This window comes from Xyrauchen texanus, chromosome 19, assembly GCF_025860055.1.
Source record: "Xyrauchen texanus isolate HMW12.3.18 chromosome 19, RBS_HiC_50CHRs, whole genome shotgun sequence".
In the NCBI taxonomy this organism is placed as follows: Eukaryota; Metazoa; Chordata; class Actinopteri; order Cypriniformes; family Catostomidae; genus Xyrauchen; species Xyrauchen texanus.
Window position 1 is genome coordinate 26,036,976 of NC_068294.1, and position 26,262 is coordinate 26,063,237.

General features: G+C 38.3%; 1 protein-coding gene across 1 annotated transcript in view; it reads left to right on the plus strand.

The window, feature by feature from the left end:
• Positions 1-25,317, plus strand: part of LOC127659765 (glutamate receptor 1-like) — a 142,719-nt gene extending 117,402 nt beyond the window's left edge. The window contains exons 12-16 of the mRNA XM_052149719.1: positions 2,241-2,439; positions 6,690-6,937; positions 13,673-13,787; positions 17,172-17,306; positions 21,698-25,317. Coding sequence (XP_052005679.1) covers positions 2,241-2,439; positions 6,690-6,937; positions 13,673-13,787; positions 17,172-17,306; positions 21,698-21,865 — 865 coding nt within the window. The 3' untranslated portion in view covers positions 21,866-25,317. The remainder of the gene's footprint in view (positions 1-2,240; positions 2,440-6,689; positions 6,938-13,672; positions 13,788-17,171; positions 17,307-21,697) is intronic.
• The last annotated feature ends 945 nt before the right edge of the window (positions 25,318-26,262 follow it).

Consider the following 26,262-nt stretch of genomic DNA (forward strand, 5'->3'; position numbering starts at 1 on the left):
TCGTGATGGCCGCGGCTGCTCCGTTGGGGTGGACGGTAGTGGCGAGAACTCTACTACGGCGTATCCCTCCTCCTTCCCGGGCTTCGGCACCAGCGTAAAGGGATCAATGGAAAGGAGGAGGCGAGAACCGGCTTTTCAATATAAATAATAGTTTAATGATAAACTTAAAAGACAACATAAACACACACATGACGGACATGCTGTAAACGATCTCTCTCTCCCACACGATCCTCTGCAGTCGACCTTTATCCCTCGGAGGCTTAATTAGCCTAATACGGGACCGGGTGTGTATGATCACGACCCGGCCCCGCCCTCCACCCTGCCACAATCACTTTACACTGGTGCCGAAACCTGGGAAGGAGGAGGCGAGAGTCGGCTTGACGATATAAATAATGGTTTAATGATAAACTTAAAAGACAACATAAACACACACATGACGGACATGTCCGAAAACGATCTCTCTCTCTCTCCTGCACGATCCTCTACAGTCGACCTTTATCCCTCGGAGGCTTAATTAGCCTAATACGGGACCAGGTGTGTAGGATCACGACCCGGCCCCGCCCTCCTCCCTGCCACAACAATAAACAATATAAAACAAAAAGGTGATTAAACAAAAACCGAATTTCTTTTTTGAGTTAACTATCCCTTTAAATATTGCGTTAACTAATGTTAACGTATGCAACCTTATTTTGTATGAAAAATATTCTTGTCACATGATGTTCAGGCCAGGATTTGACCAAGGGTGAAAATATGTTTCCCTTTCTTTTTAACCTTGTGAAAATGTAATTTGTGACTGGAGATATATCAGTGCAACCTTTGAAGAATAAAATCAAATATTCGTTAAGCATTTTCTCTTAAATATATGTTTTTTTTCCTATGATAATCTCTGTACATTCAAAGACTTCACAAGTTCTCACCTTTTATATTTCTGTTTGTTTCAACCTGTCAGCCTTTCATCACATCCTATTTGCCTCCCTCACAGCTTAAATGATTAAGCTGCGTGTTTGTTTTTGTTTATGTGCTTTATCAAAGCTGCTCTGCCAGTTCCACCACACATTTCAAACAAACACCATCCCCGGAAACTTTTGCAAACGCTCCTCCTCATTGTGTACTGCTTAGACTCACTTAAGCGAGAGAGAGATACACATCCTTGGAGATTTAGACAAATCTTTTTCTTTTTTTTTTTAAGTGCAATTACAATGGTGGTTGAGTATTCTCATCACCATTAATCCCAGGCAATTAATATGTATATATTCATTAAACATACTGGCAACTTTCGAAATGTGAGATTAATGCGCTGCTTGTGAGTTGCATTGTGATGGTGCTTATCTTGTCTCAGCACATTTCATTAAGTGTTTAGAGTGTTTGGATACAGAGAGCTGTGTACTGTATCAAACAGACTAGACCTCCAAACACTGTAAGCGTGTGCTTGCTAAACACAAACCAGGATCTATAATGTGGTTAACATGTGAAAAATGTTCAATGCTCCACCAAGTGAGACTTGAATGTTTTAAGCAGGTACACTAGATAAAGTTGTAATAATGGATCTCCATTTGAGCATGTCAGGTTGTATATGGAGATCTTCATTAGTTTTTCTTGAATCTTTAAGCATATATTTTAAATATTTAGCTCCTGAGCCAACAAGATCTCATTAGTATTCTTAGGTATTTGTACAAAAAAGTGTGGTTTTAGCAGATAGTTTGGATACAACACCAACGTATTGACAGCTTCTAAAGTATAAACACTTTTAAGTATGAACAACTTTACAGACATACATTAAACTTTAAGAATATTTTGAGGCTTATAGAATATTGAATATTTTTTTATTTTTTATTAATAATACATTAGATTAATTAAATGTGTATTCAATCCAATTTGACACCTATGATACTGTAACGGGGAGGAGGGCATGGTTGGGCCGTGACGATGGACGCCTGGTGCTGAGATGCCTCAGTCAGCGGGAGAGACCTAATGAGACAGGGATGCCAGTTAGAGAGAGAGAGAAACACACGGAGCTGTGTTTGTGTGTGTGCACGTGTTTTGTTATGCTGAAAAGCAGTTTTATGTTTGCGTTATTAAAGTATTTTTGATTGTTCACTCCGGTTCCCGCTTCCTCCTTAGTAGGGAAGACAGAGGTCTGCCACAGATACCAATGAGATCACCCTGCCTGAGCATACAGTATATTGTATTTATGTACATGTATGTGGGGAACATTAATATATGTTTTTATGTTTCCACAGGTCTCTCTCTGGTCGAATCGTGGGTGGTGTGTGGTGGTTCTTCACCCTAATCATCATCTCCTCATACACAGCCAACCTCGCAGCTTTTCTCACTGTAGAGAGGATGGTGTCGCCCATTGAGAGCGCTGAGGATTTGGCCAAACAGACTGAGATTGCTTATGGAACTCTAGACGCTGGCTCCACCAAAGAGTTCTTCAGGGTGAGACGAGGCATGAATGAAGAGAAACAAAAGTTTCCATTTCAAGATATGTTTATATTTAGCCTTATTGACTCTATATGGTGCTTAATTATTAACTAATATACACCCAAGTCAGAGTAAATTACTCTGTAAAAGTCAGACAATTCAGCTTTAGACAGTATAAATGTTAAAATACTTTCTCTTATACCAGCTGAATATGCAGGTACCGCTATATTTAGCCATGTGTAGGGTGATTCCCTAGAAAAGTAAAAATATTGTGGGTTCTATTTACATAAGTGTGCAAAGCGCAGTACTATGTGTACAACTGTGCGCAACGTCTTATCCGATTTTAGTGAGAGTGCTTCTAATTCTAAGTGCAATTTTCATTTCCAGTGCAAAGCACAACTGACCATGACGCTTTCTGTGTGTGTGTGTGTGTGTGTGTGTGTGTGCATGCAAACTGTGGGCGAACTGTATGTTAGTGAAGTGGGGCAAAGCGCAGTTTGATATTTTCCTGAGACATAGGTAATTTTGGAAATTTCAAAAATATGTCTGTTTTTAGCGCAAAATTTAAATTCAGTTCCTGCATTTGCAGTTTGGAGATTCCACCAGCAAGTGGTAATAAAGTTCATGTCCAAACTCTGAAAATATTGTGGAACATCAAGTTATGTCCATGACGATCACTTTCGTTGCCGTTTTATAAAACAAATATTTTTGAGATTTTTGTTAAATTATCTTAAAGTCATGGTTAATTTTTAGATTATCATTATTATTATGTTTATTTTTACAATTGTATTTATGATCTAATTTATATTGGTATTTTCTCACCTGTTGTCATAGTGATTTTTAAGACACTGCTAAAGGGGCCCTTGGAAGAAATTGGAGAAAGTAAAATGTTTGGATTTGGTATGATCATTATTTTGATTATATTTTAATTTAGTTTGAAGTGTAATTTGAATTTAGAAATATTATTGGTTTAATTTTTTCATGTTTCCATAAATGAATGTAATTTTTCAAAATTACAATCGACTGCTATAAGTGCTGATACAACCACAGTTAATACTATCCATGATCTGTGTGTCAGTAGATGAATATGATTAATAGTACTTACATTCCCTATAATTTAATGGAGCGTAAATCCAAATCCTGACGAAAACCAAATTTTCCATGCATCTAAAAGAGCGTGTTTATGCTGCTGGTGCTTGACAGGAAATGGACTATATAATAGAATGCAGACAGGGCCGGAGAAGAACCTCAGAATTAAACTGCTTTTGACCCAGCCCATTAGCTCTTTGCGCCCAAACCCACTAGTGCCTAGACTTAGAGCATGCATGCATGAAAATACCAAAACTCCATGCCCATTGAATTTGCTTGTATGAAATAATAAAGATTGTGGCAAAGTGAAGTAGAGGTTAAATGGAAATTGTTGTCAAATAAGTTTGGATGAAGGACTACGCCACCTTAGAACTCTCACCCAAGGACTTCATCTTATCTAAGAGGGAACCATTCAGAAAGAACACAGGTTCATTCTACCCCGTGAAGACTGAGACTGTTTTGCACATTAAAAATATATTTTTATTACAAAAAACTAAAGATGAGTCACTAATGCAAAACATCCAATACCTTTTAATTACCTAGACATTTGAGCAGAATAGCTGCTTTTTTTTTTGTTGTTTTTTTAAACCGAGAGACCTGGGGCTGACTTTCAGGGAGGCAAAATTGCACTGGGAAAATAATAACCCCAAAAAGAATTCCACTCACTATACCCACACACTAGCGCTCCCACTGCACAAAGTGATAAACCTGTACTTCAATGATCTCAGCAAACAGTGAATAGGGCAAAACACTCCTGGACCAGCCACCCTGGGGCAAACACACAGCATTGTAAATAGATAAATATTAAAATAGATAAAAAAGTTCAACAATATGACAGCATATGAGGACTGTTTTAACATTTTCACCATCAGTGACTCCACAAAATGAAATTCTCAAATGAGCCAACAAAGGTCCACATATACCAAGATTACCAACTAGCAATTATATTTAAACAATTATATTCCCCCCAAAAAAGTAAGACAAAACAGCAGCGCAGCCTGGGTTTACATTTCCTTGGGGGCACTCACACCATTCGATAGAGGAGATGGGCAGACAGACCTGCCCCTCAGACCTACACACACACGGTTCTGGAACTACACAAGCCAATGGGCTGCATATTATTGAACACTGTCGTGCAACTCCAGCTGCAAAATACAAGCTACATTTGTGGACATGCAAGGGTATTACGAATTCACAGCACAATTCACATGCGCACACACATACCACAACTCACTGCAAAGGAAAAAAGCAAATGAAATCTAAGGCTGCACAACGCCAATAGCCCACACTGGGGGAATGCCAGGAGTGACTGATGGGTACCAGCCACCAGCAACGCACCCAAGCAACAACTTGTGGTGTGCTTATATTGCCTTTGCATTAACCTTATTAGCAGAGACACAGGTTATGGCAATGAGTGGAATTGCACACCAATTAATAAAGATCTGTGCATTCTGCAACATAATAATACAACTTTTATTGTCCGGTTCCTCAGAAATGTGCTTTGCGTCGAGATTACAGTCACCACCTTCCAAATATACAATAACTAAAACATATACACAGTACATTAATATGACATATCATCAAAGATACAGTACATTAACAAAATAAACATACAGTACAGGACATTAGTACGACATCATCGTTGTCTATTATACAGGTCACATAACATTATTTGCAGTGTGACATCTCAGTTTCACACAACAAAACCTTTTTCATTGAGAAGTCAAATGGACATCAGAATGAAGTAGCACTTGAATTTCTTAGCGCTCTTAAAATAGGGCTCTTTGGTGCTATGAAAAATGTTCTCTGATTGTTCGATCAGCCCGATCACCCTGAAAAAGCAAAATTGGCTTAACCAATGGAGAGAGTTATGGGTGGGGCTATCTGTTTTCCAACCAATGGAAGATGGGAGGACTATTCTGCAACTTGTTTGGAAGCAGTCATCAGTCACGGTTCTGTCACCTTGTCAGGTTTAGGTTCTACCTGATGGGACCGTGGCAGTATCGTGCTGCCTTTGTGTTTTGTGTTCCCCATTTGTGTGAACGCATGGGTCCAGTGGTTTGGACCGCCGTGCGCTCGTCGCCGCCATGTGCTCTCCGTTGATGTCATTGTTGTGTCAACAGGTCAGGTTGGGTTTTGTCTGAATTGGACCATGACATCATCGTCCCCTGTCTGTCTTGTGTATCATGGGTCTGGCAGTGGGTTATCGATGTGCGCAATTTGCTGCCGTGTCCCCTTTGATGATGTCATGTCATGGTACCATGCCAGGTTGCGTGTTGGCCTGTGGAGGGCCGTGGCATCATCGCCCCTTGTCTGTTTTGTCAAAGCGTGTTTATGTTTTGCTCTTATATGTCTAAGGTGTCGCTGGCATGCTGAATCAGTGTTTCCATGGGAAACCTGATCATTAGTTTGGGAACGCTGATCATAACAACCTTCAGCTGCAAGCAACACCTGCCTCGTGTTTGTTTCTATTATTTAATCGCCTGTGTGTGTCATGTCCGAGGTCGAATCATTGTTTACTGTCACTGTGACTGTTTACTGTCTACTGTGGTGTATTGTGGTGGTACTGTGACTGTGGTATTAGCTGTCTTGTCTAACCTTTGCTTTTTGTATAGTCTGAGCTTGCTCGTGTGCCTGTCTGCAGAGGTGTGGTTACCCTCTCGTTGGCCGCCACATTTGCCGGTGATCATTTGCCCAGTTCCCTGTGAGGAGGATTCCTCGTTTTCGGGGGAAACTGTCACCTGGGCTTAACTTTAAGTTTGAAGAAAGAGCTTTTCTGTTTGTTTAATAAATCCAATTGATTGAACTTTCCCTCTGCTCTTGGGTCCTGTCTTCCCACACCATGATGTCATAATTTTTCAATTCCATTTGGTGGCGCTAGTGGTGCAGAAATGACACACTTCATTTACGTATAAAGGTCTTTCACAGCTTAAGATTTTAAGACCACAGCTCATATTTTACTGAGTTTATGTCAATTTAAAACTTGTGGAAAGATGTATTTTCTGTGTTTTGTCCATTTAATTTCACCCAGGTACTTAAAAGTTAAACTTATTGCATGGACTGTACTTCTGTCCATAACAACCTATTGTTTTATTTTTTTTTGGCGTCATTTTAAATATGCCATCTACTGAGACATAGGTATATTAGATGTCTGACAAATGTTTATTCTCTTTTAGAGGTCAAAGATTGCAGTATTTGAGAAGATGTGGTCCTACATGAAGTTAGCAGATCCCTCAGTGTTTGTGAAAACCACAGATGAAGGAGTTGTACGTGTAAGAAAATCCAAGGGGAAGTACGCATACCTGCTGGAGTCCACTATGAACGAGTACATCGAGCAGCGCAAACCCTGTGACACTATGAAGGTCGGAGGGAACCTGGATTCTAAAGGCTACGGCATTGCAACACCTAAAGGATCTGCTCTCAGGTAAAGCTAACTGTCCACTATACACTACCCTTATAAATTTAGCACTGCTTACTTTGAGAATAACTTCACTAGATGGTACAGTTGTAGTAGAGGCTGTATACATTACTATGGGGGGGTTTTGCTCACTTTGGAAGACTAGAATACAGTGTAAATGTACATCTACTAGTTATAGATGAAGTGTGGAATTTGTATAATATTAATATACTTTTTTAAGTTCCAGTTTAATATGTAAAGACATCTAAAAGTAGATTGGTTGGTTGATTTCCCCCGAAAATTTTAAATTTGGTTACTCTGTGGCACCATTGTTTGAGCATTCCGGCCAGCCCAACATAGCTACATGGGTTCAACCAATGACATAAATTTGGGCTGGAACTATCTGTTTGTTCACTAGCAGACAATGAGTATTCAGGAAACCTGTTAAAACAGTAATTATTTGTAATTCTATTTGGTGATGCCAGTGGTGCATAAATTACAAACTTCACCTTTAAGATGAAAAGAAAAACTCTACCAAAGAGAAACTGAATCTCTTTTGAAAGAATATTTTAATTAAATTTTTTATATTAATATTTAATATTATATTAATACATAATTTGAAAGAAGTGAGAGGGGAAATGTATTAGGCAGCCTCTATTAAAACAGAACATGCTGGTGTGTGGGTGTACTCACATGTGTGGAGCTGCTCAAGATCCTATGTACCTCATGTTACGTGAAGGGGTTTTTAGCACACTCCACTAGAAGTGCTTGCATAAGAAAGGGCAGAAAATGATGCATACTCTTCAGAAGCTCTTTATGAAATGTGTGTGTTCTCTGTCATTTCATTAAATAGTCGTGCTGCTAAGCAGAGCCCATTGAGACAGCCCAGACATTTTTCACTCCAGGCTTTTTGAAGCTATAGGTTTACTGGATTCTAATTTCAGATTCTCTCCTCCTTCATTATAAATTTAGTGTTACTTTTCCATTAAATAAATTGGGCAATCAGTTGTTATTCTTATGCAAGCGACTTCTAAGATGAATGTCTACATTAACCTGTTTCTTCTAAAACTTTACAAGAAAGTTCTGTTTGATTACATTAGTTACCAACATTAGTTAACATGAACTAACAAGACTTTTACAGTAGTGACTCATCTTGGTTAATGTTAGTTACAACATAGTAATACATTTTTTACTCAAAATTTTTATTATTTAACAATAGTTAATGCACTGTGAACTAACAATGAACAATTGTATTTGTATTAACTAACATTAACTAAGATTAATATATGCTGCAAAAAGAATATTGTTCATTGTTTGTCCCTAATGCAATAACTAATGTTAACGAATGGAACCTTATTGTGAAGTGTTACCATTTCTTTTATTATCTGTGCAATATAAGTTGAAAAGTTATTTCAATTGTATGATACCATCATTAATTTAACATTTATTGTGCTCGAATGTACCCATCTGACTAATAAGCCATGGCCCACATGGTATAACATTTATTGCAAAGGGCCTTACAAGGGCAATTTGGAGCTGTTGAAATAACCTCAATAACTCCATCACCGTCTAATAAGATAAGCTCCTTGGAGAAACGACCTCATAGCAATTGTACACTCATTTTTGGGTCACCTTTTAGCAAAGCGAACACGGGGAGTGTGGAATGGGAGGGACACAGTGGATACAAGATGTAAATGATTGACTTCCATCTTGCCACCTAAGGCAGGACTCAAATTGAATTTGATACTAGGCAGCCATTACTGTGACAGCGAAAGGAAAGAGACTTCGAAATTTATTCACAAATGTGTTACTCTGTCTGTTGCATTACCGGCTGTTCTGGGCCCCTTATTGCCTTCTGATTTTGAGAGAGAGCAACTCCTTTACTGGCACCTGTTAACATGTAATAGAGATTTAAAGGAGTCATATCATGAGGTATCATATGTTCCTTGATCTTTTAAGAATTGTACATACTATTAAAACATACTTGTGCTGTTCCTGGCTACATGTATCCCAACGTTGGAAAGAGTGGCTGAAGTTTAATTTTAAGTTCCTTATCGCAATGTTAAGCAAGCTTTTCAAACAGGCTGTTACTGAAGGATGAGGCAGCACAAACTAAATCAACTCTGCAGCAAACCTGTAGCTCTTGTGAGAGCGCAGGATTGTGTTCATGCTTATTTCAGATGCGAAGAGGGCATTTAAATGTCCCGTTTAGTTTTAAGAGTCAGAGAATTTTAATAAAATAAAAATAAAAAATCTTGATTAACATTATAAGTGTTCCTGATGGGACAAAATTGAATAATAAAAAGTAAATGATATGACCTCTTTAACAGACTGCTATGGGCGTCTGCAGCTTGACCTAGGATATTATAAGACGTGAAAAACAATGAGAGGTTTTGCACTCTCTATGAAAATCAGTAGACATTAAGAGTGTTATATAAATATCTACATTGTGTTGTAATTTGCTGTACCTAACCATGTGGAACAGTTGTCTAAATGTAACATAATACCATAATCAGCATGTCTCATCTATCATTGCTGGAGTCTATGGCTGCATTTACACTGTCAACCAGTTACGACTTTTTCATAAATATCTGGCATAGATTGGATCTTGCTGTGTGTAAACAAAAATACACATATGAAATTGCATATTTTGGCATCCTATATGGGCAACTTTTAAATGTGGTTCTAAATTCGATATGCATCCGATATGTTAAGGAAAAAGAAGTGGACATCAAAACAAGCAAAATAAAAATGGGAGTCGTATCCTTTATGTAGGGTAACAGCAATATACAAATAAGATGAGCAGAAGGGACAAAACATTGAATATACAGTATGTACATGTCAAAATTTGTGGTTGACCGATATGGGTTTTTTAATGGCCAATGCTGATATCCAGAGAGCAGGGTGGCAGATAGGCTGATACAATGCAGATATATCTGTCACATATTAATATAAATGAAACTACAAAGAACTACACAAACCTAACAGGAAACAGGAACTAAACAAGAACTTCAACCTAAAAGCACAAAAACAAAAGACAACAGGGAATATGTGACTATCACACAATTTAATATAGCTAAAAAAATTAAAAAATAAATACAATTATAAAAGTTCACACAAACCTTTAACTTCGCAAAAAGAATATAAAAAAATTATATTGTATTTTAAATGGTAGATAGCAGTTTCTTCAGATTTCTGTTTAGTCGTAAAACCTTTGTCATTTATTTGCACATACTTTTTTTTTTTTACATATTATGAAGAAGGAAATAACAGTACACACCGTAGTCCAGCAACCATGGATGGCATGTCCAAGTTAGCAACGGCATTTTCGCAAAAAATACAGAATCAAAACAATTGTGCATACAGTATATAGTAAACAGGGTTGGGGAGTAACAGAATACATGTAACGGGATTACATATTTAAAATACAAAATATTAATAAATGTATTCCACTACAGTTACAGTTTTAATCATGGTTAATCAGAATTCTGTTACATTCAAAATGTTTTTGGGGATAATAATTTTTTTATTAATGCTTACAAAACTTTTACATTTAGAGCCAAGAGGTATATTAAAATAAACATTGAACACTCTTCCCTGCAGAATGTGCATTTCTAGAGACAAGAAAACAGATTTCTTGTTAAATTAGAATGAAATTGTAGTTTTACTAGCAAAATGCCTAATCTATGATCATGTTTTCAAAAGAAATGGCCAGACTTGCAGTCCAAAAATAACATTAGAGCGACAGCAGTAGAAATGCCCACTTGCGACTTCGGAGTACAAAGACTCTAGAAACTAGAGACATCAAGTAATAAAGTCGCTGCATGTGTGTACGAGGCTTCAGACTATGAGCACAGGCCAGGGGCTGTTCAATGAGACAGAACACTACAGAATGGAACCGAACACGAGAATCTCGAGACACATTTTTCCAAGTTGAACATCTTTCCTGACAAAGTGTTTAAAAATATCATTGCTTAATCTGAGAAATGCTTATAAGAGAGCAAGACATAATGGTCAAGTACCTTCACCAACTGTAAGGGGCTGTTCACACTAAACACTTTTGCAACCATCCATTAGTTTTTCTATGTGCTAAGTCTTTGCTTCATTTTGTTTATTCAGCATCTCATGCAGGAGCGCTGTTTTTTAGATGATGTGTCTTATTAAAAATAACTTTAAAAAGCACCTTGAGACACTTGCATTCTATTATACTGTATTTGTTGCACTGTGTCTTGCCTTTTTTTGTGCAAGAATGTGATCCATCTTAAGTCATCGTTAGTTCTTGGCACACATCCAAAAATTAAATGCACAGTTTTAGCATTTGAATGTGCTTTTTTTTTCTTACATTTTATGAATATTAAAAATGGTATTTGACAGCCCTACTGGGGAGAGGCTGATAGAATACATTCTTTAGAGGTGAATAAAAGAGCGCTCCACAGAATGCTGGATCTGCTCAAGTTGTGTGAGGTTTCAGTGTTTCCCATTAATTACCCATTAATCCCATTAATTTCCCATTGGCATTCTGCCACAATTTCATAATGAACTGAAAATATTTTTACATATATAATAATATGAAAGATCTCTAACGTTGTGTTTTGCACCGTTGCTTCAGCAAAGCATCTCTCACTCCCAGTCAGTCATCCATCTTGTTTACCATGCTTTGTGGGTGTGACTTTATTGGCGTGTCATCACCATTCATATCAATACAAACAATGTGTTTGATTAAATTACTACTAGAGCACAAAATTGTTTACAAGAGCACAAAGTTCTTCATAGTTCTTACCTCTTAATTTTGCTCTCAAATTGCACCAGATTGATGCATTTAACTTTAAAATGTACAAACGTTTCTTACGTGAGAGCATGCCTCCAAACCCCTTAGATGGTCTGAGGTCCACCAACCACAGTCTCACACAATCCTGTAGGAAACACTGGGTTTCTTTATCTGTTTAAATGAGATATGCACATATTTACAAATTGTATATAATATTACTTTCACTGATATTTGCCTTTTTATCATTAGACAAGACAGTTAAAAGTTACAGGAACTGTTGAGGAGAGAGAGGGTGAAAGAACTGGCGAGCACTTTAACATTATGAGCTCAAATGCGTCTGCCGCAGCTCTGATATGCGGACAATTTCAATGAGACTGTGTTGCACACCGGACTATTATTGTAGTAACATGATGGCATGTAACAACAAAATGAACCGTGACTGGTCGTTTAAATACTCAGTCACCATCACATGCAAGCAGGATGAAAAAAAAGAAAAACTATAAAACTGCTAATAATCTAATAATCTCATCCTTTGGATAAATCCAAATGATATAAAAGGTGACATTAAATTATGTTTTGCTAATCATTTTCCACTCTTGCCTGTTTTAGAAATTAAGAGGATTGTAATTAAGGCTTTGAACTGTGACGTATAGGTTAATTTACAGATTTACGAAATAATCAAATGTTTTTGTGCATTTCGACAGCTGTTCCATATTTGTCTTGTTTTATCTTAGACTGATACCTTAAATCTGTTTGTTTTGTAGTCAGGATGCGACAGCCCTAAAAGCTGATGTGTGTTCCCTTTTATCTGTGCCAATTCTCAGAGTTTAGTCAATAAAATCATCTCACCAAATGCACTGCCAACTCCAGAAGAAACACTCATCAAACTGAATGATGGTGTTTGTTTCTCATTCCTGAGACACACTCTCTGATTTCTTTCTGTCTGGTACTTCTGGGATTAGAAAGAATTCCTGGGTTTTATCAAGCCAGAGATTCACCCCTACACATGCAGAGTTTCAGACGACATTTTCTTGCAATGCTGATCGGCTTGCCGATTGCATGGGTCGTGAGGATGTTTGTGTCTGTGATCTGTACGGAGTCTGCAGGACCAGAAGATTGAGGAGGAGATGAAAAGAGAGAAGCTTAGATGTGGTTTCTGATGTCAGTCATGTTTTGCCTCTACTGTAAAGGGTGGAGGAGAGAGGATGGAGAAAGGATTTGAATTTAGAATTAGACAGATGAAAGAATTCACCTAAAGTAAAAGTTACCAAATGTCTAGGCATGTCTAATATATTCAGTCTGTTGTTTCAGAATCACTTTATTACAATTTCCCAAAAGGGAAGGGCCAAAGGAGTCCGTAAGCACATCTGAGGACATCTTGTGGCATTTACACAGGATTTTTTGTAATTGCTGATCTATGTGCACATGAATAAGATGGACATGTTTAAGATGTTTTTTTACTGTCTTGCACCATGATTGCCATGTAAGAGACCGTGTAAAGTTCAAGTTAATTTTGACATGTATCTCTGCAGATCAATGTCAGTGTTAAAACAATGGACCAAACAGATGAATCTGGGCAAGCATATTTATATACTGTGAATTTGGAGTGTTTTCATTAGAAATGTTGTATGGAAGCACTATGTGTAGCTTTTTTTAATGCAAGAATGTCCCCTGTGTGAACAGCCCCTTTACTCTTATCTCCTCCTATATCTGAAATGGTCTTCCTCTTGGCTTTATAAAACCTGTATTTCACAAAGGCCACTAACAAAACTATTGTTCTCCATTCAAACTCATATTAACATACTTTATATGCAATGCAGACTCATGGTGAAACCACTGTGCCATTCATTTTACATTCCAATCTACATACAAAAGAGCAGTGGGTGTTGTGTTTAAGCCAGTTGAAGTCTGAGTCTGATGTCCCATAACGCTGTGTCTGAAATGGTTTATCTGAGCTAACACTGACCAATGTATTATTTTGTTATCGTTTCAAGAAACCCAGTAAACCTGGCAGTGTTAAAACTGAATGAACAAGGCCTGTTGGACAAATTGAAAAACAAATGGTGGTACGACAAGGGAGAGTGTGGCAGCGGAGGAGGTGATTCCAAGGTCAGCCTCAATGTGACAAATCCAGCGGGTAAAACCACAACTACAATGGGGGGGGGGGGGGTTACCGGCAACTTGCGCTGACCAAACACTCTAGACAAAACTTAGACCAAATCTAGTTGGTCTCAAACAAAATACAACTGGCTTCTCAACCAAAGACAATCTAATTTAAATTCAGTTTCTTATAAAGAGTTTTGTTCTATTTTAGAGTCAAATTATGCTGCCAGATCTTTTCACCATGGCAACCAGTCAATAATAGCTAACTTATTCGCATTATTCTCAGAGGAGTGTTTGCAGCCTGCTGGTTACCCAAAGTGATATATAATACACATCTCGCAGCAGGGAGCAAGGAAGCATCGCTAGATGGAGTATTAATCCATATCACTTTGACAATGAATTATCAACATGTTTCTGATATGTGTGTGTGCAGTCAATTAAAAGCAAAGAAACACAGAACAGTTGATATTGATGGGTATGTGTGTAATGTGTACTGAATAACATAAAATAACATAGATAATGTTATTTATGTTATTTCCCTGGTTGAAGAATCCCAGTTAACCTAGCGGTGTTGAAGCTCAATGAGCAAGCCTTCTTAGACAAACTGAAAAACAAATGGTGGTACGATAAGGGGGAGTGTGGAAGCAAGGACTCCGGAAGAAAGGTCAGTTCACACAGTTGGTCCAGCTTTGTTCCCTTCAGTTCAGTCTCCCCAGAACCCTTCCAGTAGGTTCAGTCAACATCAACATGGCCAGCACTTAATCTCTCTCCAGGGTAACATTTCTTTCAAATGGGCTGGCAGTTTACATTAACCCTCATGTTCTGTTTGGTAGATGACCGCAAGTTAATTTCAATAGCTCAGAAAACGTACTTAATGTTTAAGGTTCAGGTTGATTCATGACTTTTCCTAATAATATAGATATTACAGATTCACAACACATGAATTACACTTTTGCAAAGCATTAAAGTATTGCTAATATTTTTTTCTTACACTTGCAACTTGATTTACACCTTCACAAAACCTTCTGTGTGCATACAATTTATTTTTAAGTTTGCAATTTGAGTTACAATTTTTCAAATCTTACTCTGTGCATGCAAATCATTTAGGCCCTATTTTACCTTCATAGTTTGATCTCTCACTGGCTGACAGAAGCTGGCACTGACAGATCACTTTTGTATCACTTTTTTCTCTAAGTTTATTTAAAAAGCATAGGACACTAGCGATAAACAATGGTGAACTCTACTAGGTACTAGGTCCATTTATCCTTGTATGATATTAATTTCTAACTGGAAGGAAACTTTAGCTCATTGGTGGCTGGGTGAGTGCCAGCTGCTATTGCATTGAACAGCTCTGAATGTTGCCCTCCTCATTCACTCTCACTCCAAGGAATTACACTATTCTATTCTTATAGATCTATACATTCATACATTTTTCTGTAATTTACTTGCTATTAGAGAGGGCGAATTACAGAATTGGCAGAAAACTGGCATGTGCTATCATTCCAAAAAAATAGGCTAAATAAATGTATTGGAATGGATCTATTCTACTGTATTAATGCCTTAATAAGGCATTACTTGCGAATAATTTTCGGAATTCAGATTTCCAGATATCTTCCAGTGAATTTTATACAAGGAGAAATAGACCTGGTAAATTGCAAATATATGCTCCATATGAAGGCCTTTAAAACATATTATTAATATTAAAATGAATTAAGTTGTGACCCCTACTAGAATTTGAAACTCCTAAATGTCCATGTAGTAATAAGCAGTCCGTTACCTAACCCACATTCAGTGCAAATAGTACAGCCCACAGCACAAATTCTAAGACACTTTAAATTGAAAAATAGAAAATTGGTGATGTCAATTATTTAAAAAAATAATTTCTAAAGCCACAATTTAGAAAAAGTAAAATTGAAGAAAATGAAAGAAAAAATCAATCATTCATTCTTGAAGTAACCGGCAAAGAATGATAGATAGATAGATAGATAGATAGATAGATAGATAGATAGATAGATAGATAGATAGATAGATAGATAGATAGATAGATAGATAGATAGATAGATAGATAGATAGATTGATTTCTTTTATATGAAATATTAAGAATGCACATTCAACCTCAACAGAACATGCTCGACTGAGATGCAGAGTATAAAAGGATGTTTGCAGTAGGTAATATATGCATGATTTTAATTTATATGCATTTTGTTTATAATGAATTCCTAATTTTTTTATTTTTAACTTCCTGAATTACCAGATGACTCACTGTATGATGCACTTACACTGTCCAAAATAGCCTGCTGTTTCAAATGGAACTCTGGAGAGAGACTGACGGTCATATTGTTCAGACCATCAATAAGAAACCAGCCCTCCTCTTGGTCCTGAACCTCTGTTTTCTCCCACCCCTCTGCTCTTTAAGTGTGCATGTATTTTGATAAAAACCCAGTGGACAGCTGACTGTGCTGTTTTAGGCCCTGGCCCCCACATCCCCAACACACCAAACTCACTTGCATGGCAGACAGAGACCCCAACACCAATCAAGTCAAGTATCGTCTTGCCTTAATTAACTATTACACTTTAAAGCAGAATCTGTTAAGTAGAAAAAGCACTAGATTGTTAGTGTCATTAAGAAGGAAAGATAGCATCTTTGTTGTTGAACAACCATAGATCTAAATCTCCCTTTAGATTCATAGACTAGTCTGCATAGGTGTTAACCACTAATACTGATTTTTGACTGCAGTTGTGACACTGTATGTATATGTTTTATTGGTTTGTGATTTAGTGCAGATGTAAAGTAGTGGGTTAGTCAATTAGAGTGGAGTAGAAGGTGAATACAAATTTTCTGCCCATGTCAGTGCATGAATGCATGTTCCTAATTTTAAAGGACTGAACATTTGATCAATTATGTCACATTTTAAAATACTGTACGTTAAAGGTATACACTATAAGTTACCAACATAGGTAATTGCATGACAACCAAAGTATATTTTTATTATGATTATTATAATTGCTTAATGAATATCAGCAGACAAAATCATGAAATTTTTTGACCAAAATATACACTAAAGATAGTTACTTACATAGTCATGACATTTTATACTCAGATGTCATACTTGAAAAAGAAAAACAACACAGTTAAGCTTTTATTTGAATCAATATTGTTTATTTATGATTAGCTAAATTAATGTCGTATTGTGTCTTTCTGTCTATTAGATGAATGTGTTGAATCTTAAATTAATATGAAAGTGTATCTTGAATGTCTGAATAAGCGTATGGGTATGTGATGTTTGTACTGTTTTTGTCTAACTGTCAGTGTGTGTTTGTCACTTTAGTCATGATGTTTACTTTGTATTTTGTGCAATACTCTCATAATGTTTCCATCTCCTCCCACAGGACAAGACGAGTGCTCTTAGCCTCAGCAATGTGGCTGGGGTCTTCTATATTCTGATCGGTGGTCTGGGTCTAGCCATGCTGGTGGCCCTGGTGGAGTTCTGCTACAAGTCCAGAACAGAGTCCCACAGAATGAAGGTGTCTGCACGGGCCACTCAGGCCTTTCACTGCACTGCCTTAGACAGCAGCTACACTGAGCTGCAGAGTTATGGCCTGTACGGTGCCGACACTGTTAAGATATAAAGCACTCTTGGGTAGGAACCTTGAGAACTGCGGAGAACATGGCCACATCCCACCCGTATAGCAGCCTAACCCGCCCCCATCTTACCGTCACCCCAAACTCAAGGCTTCTGCTGCCCACTCTCAGCGATCAATCTTTCCTGTTTATATAATTTCTTTCTCCTCACGTCTTCTTCTTTTTGTGTCTCTTATTTTAAACGGCTAGTTAAAAAAAAAAATTTGTCATGATTTACTCACCCTCATATCGTTCCAAATACCTATTGTCGTATTTTTCAGTGGAACACAAAAGAACAATTTTAAAGGATCTTCAAGAATCTCTCTTCCATATAACTTTAGTTCATAGTGACGTGCGTTATTTCAAGCTCCAGTTTTCTACAAGTCAATGAGTTGAACTCTATAACTGGAGTTAATATTTAAAAGAACCAATTCATGAGCTCACTGAGGGAGATTATCAGCCAATTTCAGGCTGTTCTTCACACAAAGTTAATGTGTAGCTTCAGAAGACTTAGAATATAGTGCTCAAGTCATATTCTCATGGTGCTTTTATGTCCTTTCTGGACCTTGACACATTTGGTCGTTATCAGCTGTTATTGTTTTGAAAAGTAAAGAAGGAAATTCCTAATTTTTTGTTCCACAGAAAATAAAAAGAAGCATGAGGGTGAGTAAATAATGACATAAGTTAAAATTTTTGGTTAATTATTCTGCCCTACAAAGTTGAAATGCAGTAACTACACCAACTCTGAAACTGAGAAAAGAAGCTTGAAAATAACTTGGTTTTAGTGTTGATTTTGCAATTGTTCTGCAATTGTCACTCTGATCATGAGCAAACTTGAGCCAAACACGTCTGTCACAGCACAGATCGTAGTTTAAGGGCGTTTTCACACCTGACTCGCGTGGAGCATTTCTTTCAGAACCTGGTGCGTTTTCTCCCTTAGTTTGGTTTGTTTAGATATAAAGTATAAGAACACAGCAATCGCACTCGGATCTGCACCAAAACAATCAGTCTGAGTCCACCTAGATGAGGTGCCCTTGGACCGATTGCAAACAAACCCATAAATGTTTCGCTTATGGTGAGAATGAAATCCGACCCAACGGACCAACAAACCAAACAATATCTCAATAAAAACCATAAACATACCTGAAGAATCTTTGAAGAAGACATCTGTATGTCAGCACTTCACTGTAATTCATCATCAAAGCATGTATATAGCCTTTTGGTGACTATTTTAGATATAGTTACATGTTTAAAATAGGAGTTGTTGTATAATTCCTGAGGGAATTATAGTATGGACGCTTCTCTCAGATAGTGGCAGAACACAGGTAGGATGGCGTCAGCCATCATTGTAACAATTTTAGCCCATTTCAGAACAAATCAAATGAGCTACAGGTCTGAAAATGCCCTAAGAGACCCTATTTCGGTCATAACTCATTTCATTATACTGCAATTTGCCTTTGCATGGCAGAATTGCTTTAATTCATTTGATATTTTCTATCTTTGTCACTCTTCTTCTGCCCTTCTCAGACGCTCATTGTCTGCTCGCTGCTCTGTCCATAGACCAGAGCTATTTATACACATGGTGTCTGTTCATTCATGAAGAGTAAGTGAGCAAGTGTTCTCTGGAGACACTGCATGTCTCTGTTTTCAACCATGACTCCAAAAATAGTCCATCTAGACTGATGAAAATATATCAGTCAGCTCATCTGCTTCATAAAATCAGACCAGCATCAGCTCTTACTTAATGCACTTTTGCTAATGTGTTTTTAATTAAAAGTATCTATAAGGTCATAGTATACTGTATCTTATTCCTTTAATATGCAATCTTCAAATGCAGGCCAGACTGACAAATCAAAGGAACGCCATTGCAAAACTACACCCCCGAGAGGTGGCCCCCAGTGAACATCACCCGGTGTATATACAGATACCTCAGAGTGATTTTGTGATCAGTATCTTTATCACAGGCAGTTACCCAAAGCAAGTTTTATAACAAGTTTAGCAGTGTATAACACACTCATGTATAATAGCACAGATTAATATTGATGTGCTTTGTTAATTCAATTGACAGGAGTCACATTTCACAGCTGTCCATTTGTCATATTAAGAGAGCAGGACTCTAAGCCATTACGGGCAAACTAATTAGTCTGCATCAGGCTTATAATCTCATCCCCCAATGCACTGAAGTGTAGTGCAACAAGATCATTCCTAGATTGGAAAAATACGATTTAAAGGGACGCATCATTAGGCCAGGTTTCAAGCCCACTGGCTGTGAATACAATAGTGAGGCGCTCTTCACAATGGCAGCAATAAACCAATGACATTTCTCTCTGGGGTTCTACATGGCTGTAGTAAATTAAGCTTGTGTTTCACGTCTATCAAAGCTGTTTATTGTCCACACATGTCAAAGATGCAGTGTCAGCTTTGTTTTTAAGTAATAAATATGGTGGTCTGGGGGGGATGCATCACAGCGGCATTATGGAAGCAATTAAAAGTTGTCAACACAACACAGCATTAGCCCACACTCGTTCAAACATTAAACATTTTTATAACAGAAGTGCTCCATAAAATGATGGTTAGTGCAACATGGAATTGGCTGGGTTTCCATTGGAATAATGTGTTATTAAATTGTGAGATAATACTGTTGTGATGTGGGTTAATTGTTCATTAATATAGCAGTATGCTTAGTATTTTATTGGGTCCAAAAATGTTCAGGGTTGTACACCATTCAGAATTGAATTGAGAATGCTGTTATATTCAAATTCAGTTGCTGGATTTGAGGTGGATTTGAATTGAGGTAGCAAACAGGATGCAACATTTTTATTCAAATTTGAATTAAGGAAGTTCAATCAAATGGAATGAAATGCAAATAAGTTCATATAACTACTGTAAGAGTAGTTTTAAATATTACATTTCATAGTAATTTATTTGAATTATCCATAAACCTGTATTTGTTATTGGTATGATGGTATTAATAATCAGTGTTTAAAATATCAGCTTTAGAATATGTTTTACAATAATGTTGTATCTGTTAACATTAGTTAACAACATTCATTAACATGAACTAACAATAAACAATTATTAATAAAAAATATAGATAAATTAAGCAAAAAATGCTGTGGAATATAATTGTTCATTGTTAGTTCATGATTGCTAATGCATTTACTAATGTTAACAAATAAAACTTTATTGTTAAGTTTTACTGCATTTTTATGTGTGTGTGTATATATTTATATATATGATTTAATTCTTAAATTTAAATTACATTTAAAATGAACATATAAAATGTTGCTAATGGTGATGTCTCCCCCCAGAGACACTGACTTTGTTTACATGGAAACCAGAAAGCTGTTTTTTATGAGAAAGCTGCTTAAAGCTGGAAAGTGGTATTCCTTTTAACTTGCAGTGTGTTGATGGCTTTCTCTTTACTCCCGTAAATATGGGGCTCAGTCAGTAAGCAGTGTTCTCCACAGTAACGCAGTTTCACCACAACACTTGTGTAAATAATCAGAGTAAGACTTCGCTATTGTATTCTCTGTTGCTTCGCTTTATTTCCAGATATTTCAGAGTTAATGCTGTGTTTGTTTCCTTAACTTTCCATCGTGACATTCAGCGGAAACTCTGGGATTCCCCCAATGTATTTGAGCACATATACGTGGATGAGAGGGACAGTAGTTGATATATTAATTTGTTGTGTATAAATGGGTATATTTTACAGTGTATGTGCTTTTACCATTTCCCACTGTTCTTCTGGAAATGTTGAATTCTTTCCGCTATGTTGACTTTTTGATATGATGTATGGCTCCATCCTATGACGTTAGTTATCCGGTCTGTTCTATGCACATGCACTCTTCAAAAACCTGTGAGAATGCAGCTGATGCATTTTCTTGGCCAAATAAGCCACGTTCTCCGGGAAAAACCTGTGTGTGTTAAATCGTTTTCTCTTAATGTCTTAATCAGCATAAGGAAAATGGCTTTCTCGTGTACATGATTTCAAAGCGCCGCTTTCTTAAGTGCATGTAAACGTGGTCACTGAACTTATCAGTTGCAGTGAGGAAACATAAAAGGTGTGTTCACAAAATAAACAAAAGGTGCAGGCTTGTAGATTAGTTCATTTGACATAGCTTCCGCAACAAGTAACCTCAGAAATGTTGTCTAACTAATTGTCCAGCCATCACATGACAAAACAAAATGCTTAAATCATCTTTTACTGTCTCCTACTAATAATGGGGCATCTTTCAAACTGTCCTTTGCATATTTCCATATTCTGGCTAATGCTGTTGTGTCTCCATCCCAGCAAACCATCAACGATGCCATGCACTGCTCCACACTGACCAGGATGAGTGGTAATGGTAGTGGCGGAGAGAACGGTCGGGTCATCACTCATGACTACCCCAAAGCTGTGCAGACGTTGCCATGTATGAGCCACGCAGCCAGCATGGGCCTGGGAGCCTCTGGCATGTGACCAGCCTGATGGAGCACCACGAATCACATGTAACGCACGGACCTCCCGTTCACCTGCAGTCTGCCCTTGTGTCTGTCTGCCCTAAACAGACACGCCGTACTGCCAAAATGCACTCTTTACGACTCTGCTCAGTGAACAGCCACCAATAAAACTCTTTTCTATAGAAAAAAACAGAAAAAAAAAAAACATTTAAAAAAAGGAAAAAAATGTGCTGCAATAACAAGCCTGTGGGACTTTTTTTTGGGGGGGGTAAATACAAGTGTTCGTTTATGTCATGAATTTAAAAAACAAAAAAGACATGTCTTGTGTCTGATTTGACACTTGCGCTGTGCCAATATTATAAACCTGTTTACTTCTGTCTGATTGTGCAATATTTTTGTTCATATCAGTGTTCAGCAATGTTGTCTCTAACTTGACTTTCTTTTCAAGAATTAGATAACAGGTATGTTTTTGCACAGAAATGGTCTATAAAAATTACAGTTCATTTTCCTTTCTTGCTGGAAAAGAGTTTGAGTAATCTAATAAGCCTTCAATAATGGCTAAGCTCATATTAATTTATATGGATCCAGTGCCCCATACCGAAAGACAACATTGCTCCTTTCTCTTCACCCTTCAAGCTGAAGTATGTAACTTTTTCAGTGTTTAAAAACTTTCTTCTATCCCAACTTTATATGCAGGGACAAATACAAGTAAGCCATTCATAGGTTAATATTCTCGAAAACTGTAAACACTGTATCTCTGTGGCACTATCAAAATTGGTGTGTTTGTTTTGAGTGACCTACCCCAACAACGTTACTCAACTAATGGCGTGAGTTGGGGGTGAGGCTATCTGGTTGTTTGAACAACTGCAGATTAGGAGGCGCATTCAGAAAGCATTACATTACATACTTCAGCTTTTACATCTATCACTCATTACACCGATCAGCCACAACATTATAAACACCTGCCTAATATTATGTAGGTCTTTCTCGCGCCGCCAAAAACAGCTCTTACCTGTCGAGGCATGGACTCCACAAGACCTCTGAAGGTCTCCTGTGGTATCTGGCACCAAGACATTAGCAGCAGATGTGGGGCCTCCATGGATCAGACTTGTTGGTCCAGCACATCCCATACATTTTCGATCGGTTTGAGATCTGGGGAATTTGGAGGTCAAGTCAACACCTTGAACTCTTTGTCATGTTCCTCAAACCATTTCTGAACAATTTTTGCAGTGTGGCAGGGCGCATTATCCTGCTGAAAGAGGCCACAGCCATCAGGGAATACCGTTGCCATGAAGGGGTTTACGTAGTCTGCCACAATCTGTAGGTAGGTGGTACGTGTCAAAGTAAAATCCACATGAATGACGCACACACACCTGCCCATCCACATGGTCTAGAAGAAAATGTGATTTATCATACCAGGCCACCTTCTTCCATTGCTCCATGGTCCAGTTCTGATGCTCACGTGTCCATTGTAGGCGCTTTTGGTGGTGGACGGGTCAGTATAGGCGCTCTGACCGGTCTGCGGCTATGCAGCCCCATACGCAGCAAGTTGCACTGTGTGTTTTGACACCTTTCTATCATGGCTAGCATTACGTTTTTCATTAATTTGTGCTACCGTAGCTCTTCTTCGGGATAGGACCAGACGGGCTAGCCTTCGCTCCCCATGCACTTCAGTGAGCCTTGGGCGCCCATGACCCTATTGCTGGTTCACCAGTTGTCCTTCCTTGGACCACTTTCGGTACGTACTATCTTCTGTATACCATGAACACTCCACAAGACCTGCCGTTTTGGAGATGCTCTGACCCAGTTTTCTAGCAATCACAATTTAGCCCTTGTCAAGGTCACTCTTTACACTTGCTAAATGTTCCTGCGTTCAACACGTGAAATTCAAGAACTGACTGTTCACTTGCTTCCTAATATATCCCACCCCTTGACAGGTGCCATTGTTCACTTCACCTGTCAGTGGTTCTAATGTTATGGCTGTTCAGTGTACTGTATATTGAATATGTCAAGAAACATATCAGCACATTCAACAATCTGTCAATAGTGTAAATATTCCAATGTAAATCTGAAAACGAGTAAGGGGTGAATTTGATTTTGTTGTCGATCAGTAGAACTAGCTGAACTGGACTTGTTGATTACATTGCTCTGTGATTTCCCACCTCAAAGACCTTGCATAGCTGCTACGCCTCTTTCGGGCACCATACCTCATCTGAAATTGGACTCGAGAATGAGCTGCCACCTGTTGATCGCCACTTCATTGGGAGCCTTAGCAGGAAGGACTCATTATATTTAGCCTCAGTAAAATTTTTATAGGCACCTGAAGTTAAATGTACTTTAATGAGCTAGTTTGTCCCCAACACACAACACTAAAGTGAAGCCATTGAGAGTACATTCTGAGAAGATATTCTTGCATGGTGCCCACTGAAATGTCCCTGTCATGTTTTTATAAAATACTTTGTTGATGATTCATTCACATGGAACCCTATCCTGCACCCAGGTTATCCCAAGTAGGTTTTGCTGCAGCCCGTAGATTTTTAAATTGGGACAGAAACTCCATAACAGGGTGGGTTAGCTCCAGAAGGGACAAAGTTATTCCAGTAGAAGGTTATTGTCAACTTCAAAAGGGGGCGACAATTCCACACATGGTTAGGGCAAAGAAAAAGGTTAGATGGGGATCTGTGTACCTCTGTTGGTGGTTTTGAGCTCACACCCCTTTTTGCAGCTTTATCCTTCTTGAATCTCCACAGAGTTCTACAGAATTTCAGTAGCCGTAACTCAGTTTGTACACATCACCTGCCTTTTTTGTGTTTGTTTATTAAAGACCCCATGTGGCTTGATGAGCACAGTTTTCCTTCAAGTGTTGATGTATTTCCTTTTGAAACAGGAATTTTTGAATTTTTTTGTCACAGCCATGAACCATGATTAGCTACTTGGTAATTGGTTGTAGGTGGTGTAGAGGGAGGGACATTTCTAGAGAGCATTTGATTAAACAAAAATCTGATTAGTGCGTAGTTGTTAGTATTTTTATTACTTTTTCCCGGAAGAGAAAGACTTTAAATTTTGAATGTGGATATCTGCTGAAAGTTTATTTTGTCAATGTTATGGATGATGGCGGCTGGAAGGGAAGCAATTACTGTGTAGCTCCCAAAAGTTGATCAGATTGCTACTCAAACAGTAATAGTCCTTAAAACAAAACCCAGCTCAAAGCTGCTACAAAATAGGCAAAATATTTATATAATAATTATTAAATATTCACATTATTAATGCTAAATTAAATGTGTTATTTTAATTTACAAATAACTACACGTGCATCTCCGTGCCACAGAACACACCTCGCTTGACAGCTACACGTTTACATTTCATTCGCTGTCAATCACGCATATCGTCTCTGGTTACTTAAATGTATCCCCTGTTCCCTGATAAAAGCGGAACGAGATGCTGCGCTGACTTAGCGCTTTGGGAACAACTTAAGGTGTGACCAGCTGCGAATATGTGTGCAACATGTCAATGAAATTTACCTGAATTTATACCCTCTGCTGGTGACATCATTGGATGCACCTGTAGCAGGGCTATAAATAGATGTGTCACAGGTGCATCGTCAGGTATTTTGTCTGAAGAGCAGTCCTGGGGCATCCCAGTGCGGCAATGAAGCGCAGCATCTTGTTCTGCTTTTGTCAGGGAACAGGGTTTACAGTTAAGTAACCCGAGACATTCCCTGTCAAAAAGCTACACTTTGATGCTGCGCTGGTTTAGCCACACTGTGGATTTCTGGACACCTTACGGTTGTGTAGTTGTGCTCACAAGAGCGTGAGAGGTCTCAGACATGAGCTTGTGATGTTGACTCAAGGACATAAGAGCCCGGAGTGGCATGAACATCCAAACTATAAAATCTTATGAATGTGTGCGTAGAGGACCAGCCTGCCGCATCACAAACATGCTGCAGAGGGACACCTCTAGCCACAGCTTTAGAGGAGGCGACCTCTCTGGTAGAGTGAGCCCTGATACCTACTGGCGAAGCTGGACCACGTGCCTCGTAGGCCAGGGCAAGTCTGCTTGGTGGTGGCCGCCCCCCTGTTGCGGCCCCCATGGCAAACGAATAGTTGCCCTGACTTACGCCACTGGCTAGTGCAGTGGAAATAAGTCTGAAGGGCATAGACTGAACAAAGTCTGCTCCAGCGTTGTAAATGGCAGGGAGCAGAAGGCTTCGAGAGTGACCGAATGTACAGGCGAGAAAGTGATTGGGAGATCCACAGTGGAAGTGTGGGCACTGACTCTCGTAAGTCAGCAAGACAAGTGCGAAGCATTTTGACTGATCGCACCCGCCCCACCCCAATGCAAGAGCAGCATGCTCTTCCCCCAAACATACAAAACAAAACTGATGTGTGTCCCTCTCAGCCACAGAGCGTAAACAAG